This window comes from Mercenaria mercenaria, chromosome 1 (assembly GCF_021730395.1).
Source record: "Mercenaria mercenaria strain notata chromosome 1, MADL_Memer_1, whole genome shotgun sequence".
Lineage (NCBI taxonomy): Eukaryota > Metazoa > Mollusca > Bivalvia > Venerida > Veneridae > Mercenaria > Mercenaria mercenaria.
This window is the reverse complement of record NC_069361.1, coordinates 49,021,158-49,032,717: the sequence shown is the minus strand read 5'-3', so window position 1 is coordinate 49,032,717 and position 11,560 is coordinate 49,021,158. Positions and strand designations below refer to the sequence as shown.

The following is an 11,560-nucleotide window of genomic DNA, read 5'->3' as shown; positions in this document are numbered from 1 at the left end:
TCAATGCATGAAGAAGAAATGCTCCGTACAAAGTCATTCTTGAATTTGACCTTTGACCTCTAAATATGACCTTGACCTTAGACCTAGGGACGTGGTTCTTATGCATGACAATCCGTCTTATGTTGGTGAACATTTGTGCCAAGTTACATCACAATCCCTCCATGCATGAAGAAGAAATGCCCCAGACAAAGTCATTCTTGTGTCTGATCTTTGGTCTCTAAGTGTGACCTTGACATTAGACCTTGGGCCTGGGTTTTGCGCATGACATGTTGTCTCATCCAGGGGAATATTTGTGCCAACTGATATCTAAATCCTGTTTTGCATGACAAAGTTATAGACCGAACAAGAAAAAATCCTCTTGACCTTTGATCTCAAAGTTTGACCTTGACCTTTTAGCTAGGGTACTTAGGGTACTGGGTGTTGCGCATGACACATCGTCTCGTCATGGGGAACATTTATGCCAAGTAATATTGTAATCCCTTGATGGATGACAGAGTTCTGGATCGGACAGGAAAAAAACCTTATTGACCTTTGACCTCCAATTGTGACCTTGACCTTTGAGCTAAGGGTCTGGGCTTTGCGCATGACATGTTGTCTCATCATGGGAAACATTTGTGCCAAGTAATATTAAAATCCCTTCATGGATGGCAGAGTTAATGACGGACAGGAAAGAAACTCTGTTGACCTTTGACCCCCAATTGTGACCTTGACCTTTGAGCTAGGGGTCCGGAATTTGCGCATGACACGTTGTCTCATCATGGGAAACACTTGTGCCAAGTGATATTAAAATCCCTTAATGAATGTCAGAGTTATGGACCGGACACGAAACAGACTTTGTTCATGCTATGTTAACATTTGACTGCTAAGTGTGACCTTGACCTTTGAGCTAGGGGTCTGAAAGTTGCGCAAGGCACATCGTCTTATTATGAGGTACATTTGTACCAAGTAATATTAAAATCCCTTCATGGATAGGAGAGTTATGGACCGGACAGGAAAAAAGCCCTGTTGACCTTTGACCTCCAATTGTGACCTTGACCTTTAAGCTAGTGGTCCAGGTTTTCCGCATGACACGTCATCTCATCATGGGGAACATTTGTGCCAAGTAATATTAAAATCCCTTCATGGATAGGAGAGTTATGGACCGGACATTAAAAAAGCCCTGTTGACCTTTGACCTCCAAGTGTGACCTTGACCTTTGAGCTAGGGGTCCGGGTTTTGCGCAAGACACGTCGCCTCATCATTGGGAACATTTATGCCAAGTAATATTAAAATCCCTTCATGGATGATAGAGTTATGGACCGGACACGAAATTGCGGACGGACGGACGGACAGTCGGATGGACGGAATGACGGAAAAGCGCATTCCTATAGTCCCCGAAACTGGTTTTCAACCAGTAGGGGACTAATAAAGTCCAATGTTCTTAAAATTTGCACTTAATTTTCAATACTTCCTAGTCCTGGAAGAAGTGAAATGTCCAAAGTATGAATTAGACTCGCAAAGAAATAACTGATAAGCCCATATTTACAGAAAAGTACCAAAAAATGTTGAAATCTGATTGTTCAATGACATTTTCCCAAATATGTATAACCTTTCTCAACAAATGCAAGAAATATGAAGAATTATCAAAAACCAATTACACAAACATAAACTTATGAGAACATTACATCTTATCAGTACATTTCAAAATACAAATAATGATTCAAATTAAGTGTCAAAAATGACATATAAATGACACAAATTTCCCAAAAATATTCAATAGGCCGCCACATCGGGTCTTCACAGGACATTTTAGGGTCATTTTTAAAGAAATACAAGAGATCATGTCTTCTAAAAAATCTACAAAATTCAATATAACTAAAAATGAAATCATTAAGGTGACAGTTAAATTACAGACATGAAAAATATCTCTAAATATCTTTAATAAATTATTTTCAATGGTCAGGTCTGGCCACACATGAAATAAAATAGCAAAACAGAAAACAAGGGAGATTTTTTCAAGATCTATGTAAATTTACAAAACGTCATGGCCTAAAATTTTACATAAATATTTAAACAGCATATTGATGAAAAAAGTGCATGCTAAATATCAAACATGTATTTAGGAGCATGTATTTATTTTTACAACAACTCTGTTGTGTATTAAAATGCTCACTATGTCATACACCAGGTCAAGAACTTTTGAGTCTTGTTTTAGCTAATTATTCTCCATTAATGATTTTGAACTCAGAAAATGTCCGAGAATTGACATTTCCTTCAACATTTCTGAAACATATGAATGGACTGAAACTTTACAAAAAGCCTTTAGGTTCATTTTGCAAGTTTATCCATCAAATCATTAAATTCATGTTTTATTTTGATAAAATAATAGCTCTTTTTCACTTAAAATGTGTCATTTTTTAAAAAAGATAGATCTACCGATAGTCAAGATATAACACTGGAATTTCATGTAGACTTAAGAGTTCTTACAGCAAATAGACATTCTAAACATAACTTTTATTGTTTAACTCTACTTAATTTTTGATATTCTTTTTGTTATTTATGAAAACTGCAGGGAATCAAATAAATGAAATTGAATGATTTTTGCTATAACGACATATGTCAATAACAGAAACTGAAAAGTACAATGACCTTCATTCTGTCGTGAATAATAACAAGAGGGTCATTATGACCCTGGATCGCTCACCTGATCAATATGAGCTATATAAATCAAATGTCAAACAGATGCTAAAATATTAAAGTAGGTCAGTAGGTCACATTTATGGTCACTGAAAGTCAGTTTAAGATCAGTGTGCAAAACTGTACATGCCACCCAAATTTCAAGGCTGTATTTTACAAAACAAGAAAGTAGGTTGGAGCAGGGCCTCTTTTCACCCCAGGGGCCGGGCATAATTCAAAATTCTTGTTAGAAATCAACTAGGCAATGATACATACCAAATATGAAAGGCCTTCGGCCTAGATTATTTTTATTTTTTTCTTATATATGTAAAACTTGGGACTCCCTGGGTGGGGCCTCTTTTCGACTAAGGGGCATAATTTGAATAATCTTGGTACAGAGGACCACTAGGCATTGCGACATACCAAATATCAAAAGCCTAGGCCTTCCAGTTTCATATTAGAAGATTTTTTAAGTTTTTCCCATATAAATATAATGTAAAACTGTAAACCCTAAGGGAAGGGACTTTTTTCACCCCAGGGTAATAATTTGAACAATCTTGGTAGAGAACCATAAGGCAATGCTGCATTCAAAACATCAAAGGCCTAGGTCTAGTAGTTTCACATAAGAAGATTTCTAAAGTTTTTCCTATACAAGTCTATCTAAACCATGTGACCCCGGCCTGGGCGGGGCAATATTTGACCCTAGGGGGATAATTTGAAAAAACTTGGTAAAGGACCAATAGACGATGCTACATACTAAATATCAAAGCCCTAAGCCCTGCGGTTTTGGACAAGAAGAGTTTCAAAGATTTTCCACATATAAGTCTATATCAACCATATGACACTTGGGGCGGGGCCATACCTTGATCCTAGGGAGATACTTTTGATCCTAGGGGGGATACTTTGAACAAACCTTGTAGAGGACTATTTGATGATGCTACATACCAAATATCAAAGCCCTAGGCCCTATGGTTTTGAACAGAAGGATTTTCAAAGTTATTCCCTATATAAGTCTTTATAAACAATTAATTTGACCCCGTGGCGGGCCATATTTAACCCTAGGGGATAAATTGAACAATCTCAGTAGAGGACCACTGGATGATATTACATAAGAAATATCAAAGCCCTAAGCTCTGTGGTTTTGGACAAGAAGAATTTCAAAGTTTTTCGTATGTAAGTCTATGTAGACCATATGACGCCCAGGGTGGGGCCATATTTGACCCTAGGAAGATAATTTGAACTAACTTGTTAGAAGACCATTAGATGATGCCATATACCAAATATCAAAGCCCTAGCTACTGTGGTGTTGGACAAGAATATTTTTAAAGTTTTTCCTTTCGGTTGCCATGGCAAACAGAGTTCTGCATGGATTTCAATTCTTTGGGAAATTTTGATAGGGAGGCACCGAAGGATCATTTCTGTGAAGTTTAGAGTAAATTTGTCCAGTGGTTTTGAAGAAGATTTTTGAAATTTACAATATAGCCATATACGGAAAATAAGCCCCGGCCCCCGGCGGCCATGTGTTTTACCGAAACAGAATGGCTTAGGCAATTTTGGTAGAAGGTCACATAGATATCATTTTTATATCCGGCTAACAGTTTCTAACAAGAAAATTTTCAAAGTTTTTCCTTTCGGTTGCCGTGGCAACCACAGTTCTGCAAGGAATTAAATTCTTTGGGCAATTTCGGAAGGAGGCAACCCAAGGATCATTCCTGTGAAGTTTGGTGTGAGTATCTTTTTTACAAATTTTGACACACGACGCACGACGGACGACGCACGACGGACATTAAGCGGTCACAAAAGCTCACTTTGTCACTAAGTGACAGGTGAGCTAATAAAGTTATCGCCCTTTTAGTGAGTATCTCGACAATACTTAACTAGCAGCAACTCTTTAATGTATGTTTACACAGTGTACCGAGTCAATGACAGATATTTTACTGGTAGTCAGACGGACAGTTTTATTTACCCACCGACTTGTTTCAGCCCCCCTACCTCGTACGTTTTTGTGTAAAGGACATGTATGGATAGGTTATTTTTTTATATTATCTCTGTGTAATTGAAAACTGGCACCTACTTGCCACGTTGTTTTCAATCCATGCCATCAGAAACACACACAACTTTTGCAACATAGAATACACCTCGCCATTTGATAATTATAGAATGAGTCATTTTAATTAACAAATAATCAAGGCCTTCGAGTGGTTTATCGTCTGATTTACCGGGGTTCAGTGTTTAGATGCGTAGGAATTGAACCACGAGGCCCGAGTGGTTAAATACTGAAGCATCTGAACGACGAACCCTAGTAAATAAGACGATAAATCACAAGAAGGCCTTGGTTGTTTTCATTCTGACATGCTAATTAATATATTTTTATAAATATTATGCTGGACTTCATTTACGCGAGGAGTAATGTATCGGACGTAAGGCGGCAATATGACGTCATAATTGACGTCATAATGCTCTCTTACCGGTCCGCGCGTCAACCGTTGTTTATCGCAGGATATTCAGAACTAGATTTTCTTCTTTGTTTTAACTAGAAATCAAATCGAGCCATGTTAGAATTAATGTTTACATAAGTTAAATACCTTAACGCTTAAAGTACAATTGAAGTGATTTAGGTTCTGAAAATTCATTTGTCCACGTTTATGATCAACAGTAGTTTGTCCGAAAATCTAAGGAAGTAATATTTACTGGAAAACCTGTACCAACTTTTATGACAAGAAAATAACATTACAGATACGAGCAAAAGAGCTTCAGATAAGACATCATAAATGTCATGCGATACCATTTTGCCTTATCTATGTAAAATCAGTCTCGTTTAAGTTTAGGTTTTCTTTCTTGTTCTGGAAATAAACGCCGCCACAATGATATAATTGGAGCAAAGAGCTTTCTACAACAATGGTCGAAAGAGCTATTTTCTGGTGTAGTGACTGTAGAGTTTGACGGATATATAATCCCGTTATTGGAATCATCTTGGACATTGAATCTTTTCAGATTCTGTATGTTGATATCTGCAAGAATATCGCATATTGGTGTAGCAAGTGAAAATCCTAGATCGCCGTTACCACCAACCAACAGTCCTACAGCGGTTAAGTTATCTTCGTCGTCGGCGTGGAAAACTAAAGCTCCCGAATCTCCGCTTTTAGAAAAGACCTCATCCGCTACATTTTTTGTTGCATTTATTTGGATCTGATTTTTCCAAACCTTCTCATTGCCAATGCTTCTGTATTGGCCTGCATTCCATGGTATTTTTCCGCAAGTCAGAATTGATGTCGAACCATATTTGACAACATTGTGGCGGCTTCGTTTTTGGATTAGTTCATGAAAATCGATAACTTTGCCTGTTTCGAAAGTGGGTGGATATTTCTTGAATCCTATAGGAAAATATGCATATTGATTTACTTGTCACAATTATACAATGATCATTAAAATGTATTCTTTAACTATGCAGAAATCATATTATTCAAACACCGTTCAACTGGTTTGTTCGAGATGTTAACACAGTGATGAATCTGTACTTTATACACTTTTTTTTTTGTTGGGTTTAACGTCGCATCGACACAGTGGCGACTTTCCAGCTTTGATGGTGGAGGAAGACCCCAGGTGCCCCTCCGTGCATTATTTCATCACGAGCGGGCACCTGGGTAGAACCACCGACCTTCCGTAAGCCAGCTGGATGGCTTCCTCACATGAAGAATTCAACGCTCCGAGTGAGGCTCGAACCCACATCGATGAGGGGCAAGTGATTTGAAGTCAGCGACTTTAACCACTCGGCCACGGAGGCCCCTTTATACACTCTATTTCAAAGGATAAGATATTATAAGCAGTAACATTAGAAAACTTTCTTATTTCAAACGGAACACATAATTGTGAGCACTAAATATCTATTTCTATATGATGATCCAAATTATACCATATTTCTTAGAATACTCACAACAGTTTTCTAGATTTTTGTCAAAGGAGTGCAATATTACATTGTATTCTGTTCTGTTACTCAGATCAATAGTTGATAGGGTACAGAACCCCCATTGTCTCAATCCTTATAGCATGCCAAACACGTCTAAGACAGTCAAGAACACTAAATTTTCGCCCTCTGACTTAAAGTGGTTGCAGCATATTTGGCGTGCGGTGTGATTTACATTATGAAAATTACAATTCAATTCAATTCCAAAAATGCAATTTGATATAATAATTGATGTGTAAGACTTACAGTAGAAAAAGTCATAAAGCAAATCATATAATATATTACAATTTAATTTCTCATAGCATAATGCCACAGCAGACTTCTAAGAAGTACCTTTCTGAAATTGTTTGTATTGTTATTACTGTTTCCTTCATTTAAAGATGACATTTTCCAGTAATATTGTATCAAACATAATTATTATTAGAACCCCGACTTTTTCTGCGTTTGTTCTGCAAGCACTATGAAAAGGTGATTACTATTACAAAACCAGTTTCACCGAAAAGAAAAATAGCATGCTTACAGTTAACGTAAAATATAGAATACTACGGGCAGACATAGTATCATGGTTGAAAATGAGACCAAATATGCAAAAAAGAATATAAACATTTGTACATTATATAGATTGGCAGACCTTGGCAACTGGGTCGCGAGTTCGATCCCTGGACGGGGCGTATGATCTCTATATCGATTTGATAAACGACACTGTGTCTGTAATCATTCGTCCTCCACCTCTGATAATTCAAGTGGGGAAGTTGGCAGTTACTTGTGGAGAACAGGTTTGTACTAGTACAGTATCCAGGAACACTGGTTAGGTTAACTGCCCGCCATTATACTGTTGAAAATGGCGTTAAACCCAAAACAAACAAAAAAGACATTGGCAATGAATTTTGTGATTCGCATCATGTGCCTTTCCAGAAGATATAAAGTGGACACACTATTTAGCTATTGGCTTCTGATCCTCAAGAGTAACATTGACCTTGGGCCTAGTATCCTGAGTTGTGTGCTCTGTCCGTCGCTGATTGATGTTAATTTGATGAATATCTCCCCGGCGAGTTAGATGATATGAAGCGACCATGAATTTTAGCTATTTTATATTTGACCTCCAGGTATTACATTGACCTTATATCTACTGATCTGAGATTTTTGAATGATAGATAATATGAAAACTTTCTCGTTGATAAAAAGTTTCGTGAAAAAACTCTAGTTTTCTACTTATTGTATGCTGTCAGTTTATGGCTCTTAAGAGCAAAACTTTTCTTTAAGATTGTTTTCTTTTTTTCATGAAAAATTTCGAGTTTCCGCTTACTAGATATTTATCTTACATACCCACCATTCGTAACGCAAAACTTTCTATGAAAACTGATTGGTTAAGTTGTGGCAGAAATAAACCACCATAGGATCAATTTGGCAACTTCATATTTTCCCAAGTTGTTGTAAGACTGTAAATATATGTATTGTTTGTCTTCCAATACGCTTTATTGGCTATTCTATAACATGTCTCAGTCAGGTCGCCATGATCTTGCAATAAACTCGCACTTATAGTTGCTATTCACGTACCTTCCAATGTACATACTTTTGTGAACCTCTAAGTTAAAATGAGGCTTACGAGAAATATAAGACAAAATATAAATGTTCGCTGATATAAAAATAACTGAGCAGTAAACACGAACTTTGTTGATTTTTACGAAAATATCACTATTTTCACAGAAAACATCGACATCTTAGACGTTGCCCACCCCATGAAACATTTTGATAAAAAATGGTTAATAGCAGGGACACACAGATGTTTATTACACCAAAATCAGACAACTATGAATATTAATTGACTAAAAACACTAATAGGATTTTAGGTTAATACTATATAACCGAGGCAAAATAATCTAATTTACCTGCATCTGACCATTCTTCCGGTTTGGCATATGGAAATGATCCGTCTAAAGGTTTTCGATTTTGGTCGACAGCAATCAATGCATAGTCCAAGCTTACGGGATATTCTCTGACTGATCGTCGCTCCCCCGTAAAAATCAATTTTAGCATACCAAATCTGTTTCCCTCCGTGTTGCCATACTCATGATAGGGTTGCATGCATTCAATACCCTCCTGATCGAACGTTTTCTTTACGTTTCCTGGTGGTGTTTCGTCAATGAATAAATGGGCACATGTTAAGGCACAAAGACCATATTTTGGATGTTCAAGGAATCCACCCAATGTACCACAATCGTCTCGTTCTTTTGCTTTGATTCCGCATCCCATTTTCACATTCTGATGTTTATGATGCGGGCCTTTTCCAGAGTCTAGCTGAAAACACCCCTCTCGTACATCTACTTCGAAGCCATCTAAATGTGTTGGAAACACCGATTCCCTTAAAGGTATCAGACCCTTAATGTGTACATGCAAAACTATACATGCTTTACTCTCCTTTATGCATTTTTGTGTTCCATATCCCTTGCATTTTAAAAGACTTGCTGAAATTATTGTTAAATTAGAATGTTTTTCCATCAGTTTTGATGTGTACTTATTAATACACTCTTGAATGTTAATGATCTCATGCTCTTCTGGAAATAAACCTCGATCGCTTTCTTGGAGAATTACCTCCTTACTCTCAGAACTAAAATCGCCGTCTTTACGATATTTTACGTCATATTCTGGTTTAAAGTCTAAATCTGTATTTGACTTCTTCGTTACAATCACAAATACGATATGATTTTCATTGTGAGGTTCGAATGCTGCCCAAACACATTTGACTTTGTTATTATTTCTGCGTTTAATGGTTTCACAGATTTTGGTAGTAATAATACCAATTACGATTGAAGTTCTTGAAAATACCTTGCAAGTTCTCTTTAGCTGCTCCTTGTCTGGTAAATAATTACGATTTATCAGATCTGTCATCATTGCAATATCTTCTCTTTCTAAACATCGATCCCATTCACCTAGAATTAATCAACTGACCAGTAAAACACTCGCTTTCTGTTATGGTCATTTGGTGTAAATAAATAAAGGATTGAGTAAGTAGTAATTAATCCCTATTTGAATCCTACACATATACAAAAAGTCAGTATATGGGCCGAACTAACAGACAGATTCAAGTACACGTAAATAAGTTGCATCTTCATGAACTAGTTCTTTAATAAATATCTCATACATATTTCCCAGATTTAGTACAAATAAAACTGGCTCGTGACGTATATATTATGCTTTTTAATTTATCGTTCAATGTGAAATGCTAATCAAATAAAATGGCTGATCGCTAAAATATCCAAATGGGGAGCCTGTTAGTCACAATAAAAATACAATAATCCGCAATCCAAAACTATTGTTTGGATACAGTTAGAAGTAAAGATACATAGTATTCAGTTTTGCCATTATTTGTAGTGTGTATAAGTACTGTGACGTAAATCACATGCTTTGGTATATTTATAGATTATAAGTTTCGTATGGAGAAATATGCGCGAGTTCTGCAGCGGCAATATTGCGCGACTTTAGGAGTGATGAACAAGTATATATTTCTTGGTACAAAGGTAATAATCGTTATATAACAACGCATCTACACCTTTTAATATTATACTAGTATGAATATTATGACTGTTCAATAGTCTAAATAAAACTGACAATACTGACGTAACTAAAAAAGATAAACAACGACAATATACACTCATTATTTTAAGTGAGGATCATAGTATTACGCCGCTTTTCATAAAATGATACAGTAGTGTATCATTAAAAGTTCAATGTGCACGTTTAACATTGACAATTTATGAATGACCCCTATATAACCGAGTCTTTTTACGCCTTAGAGATTTAGCAAAATTGGCAGTTTGTAAATAGTACCTACTGCCTTCCTGCTGAATAGCTAATAGGATAATTTGTAATAAACGTAGAAAAAAGCACGTATGTAATATTTGATGACACTTTTTAAATAATGAGATGCTGGTTCATCTTGAGAAGAAAACAACTCGCGAAAACTCTTCCTAATGACCTTTACCAGGTTTATTTAAACAATCTGTTCTGTCATATATGCTGTCAATTTTGCAGTTGTTGAAACAAAAACAGAGGTTAAAAAATGTGTCCCTGGTGTTTTAATGGACAATAATGATTAAAAGTATTAAATTTTATGAAACCCTCTTGCTACACAGTGAAAAAGGCCCGCTCAGAAATTTTGAAATCAGTTTGAAAAATTTTGAAGCGAGTAGAAGCTGATGTTCAATTTCTTTTTTATTTTGAAAAAAAAAAAATGAAGAGGGAAATCCGTTGACCAAGTAATCAATTTAGTGTGGCCTCAGCCACGATGTCCGCGATTTAAAAAAAAGTGCGGAGTTCCATGATTTATTGCATGAATTTTGTATTACTAAGCTTTCCTACGCTTTCTTACGCTCTCAGTACGTTTTGTTACTGCCTTCACCCACACCCTATAAACGACTGTACTCCCCCTTTTCCTGTTGCGACTAACTATAATCTGACCGCTAAAAGTCAAAGTCAGTAAAAACTATTTTAAAATGATTAATATGCTTTGTTGGTGTGCATATATTTATATTTCGTTAGAAGCAGAACATGATTTATTTCTTTATAGAATGTGTTAGTCTGATTGCGGGTAAAATTATAGCAAAAATAACTCGATTGATCACTGATTTTTTCTAGAAATTGCACATTGTTGGCGTCAAAAGTATATATTTTCTTGCTTGAAGAACGATCTACATATAAATCCGACCGTTTCGGGGATAAAGAAACAATGTTAGTTTGGTAAAATTTAATAAAACCATTGCTAAAACCTCCAATTTGTTTATAACCGCCAATGAAAGAAGATTCGGTGTGATGTCCTGACTGTATGCATGTTTGTTTGCAGTACTGTACAAATGTTTGCGACTTTCGTAAAAAAGACTGTATGCCTGTTAGCAACCGACTTATTTATCAAATATCGACGTTTATCTTGCTATAATATTTCTT

The 11,560-nt window shown here is 36.2% G+C and overlaps 1 protein-coding gene across 1 annotated transcript; it reads right to left on the bottom strand.

Annotated features, from left to right (window-relative positions):
- Positions 1 to 222: 222 nt before the first annotated feature.
- On the bottom strand, positions 223 to 9,674 carry LOC128558155 (uncharacterized). The gene is made up of 2 exons (XM_053547014.1): positions 8,509 to 9,674; positions 223 to 6,029 (listed from the first exon to the last, which is right to left on the bottom strand). Exons 1-2 carry the CDS (start codon positions 9,509 to 9,511, stop codon positions 5,464 to 5,466), a joined length of 1,569 nt encoding a protein of 522 aa, XP_053402989.1. The 5' UTR covers positions 9,512 to 9,674; the 3' UTR covers positions 223 to 5,463.
- Positions 9,675 to 11,560: the final 1,886 nt, after the last annotated feature.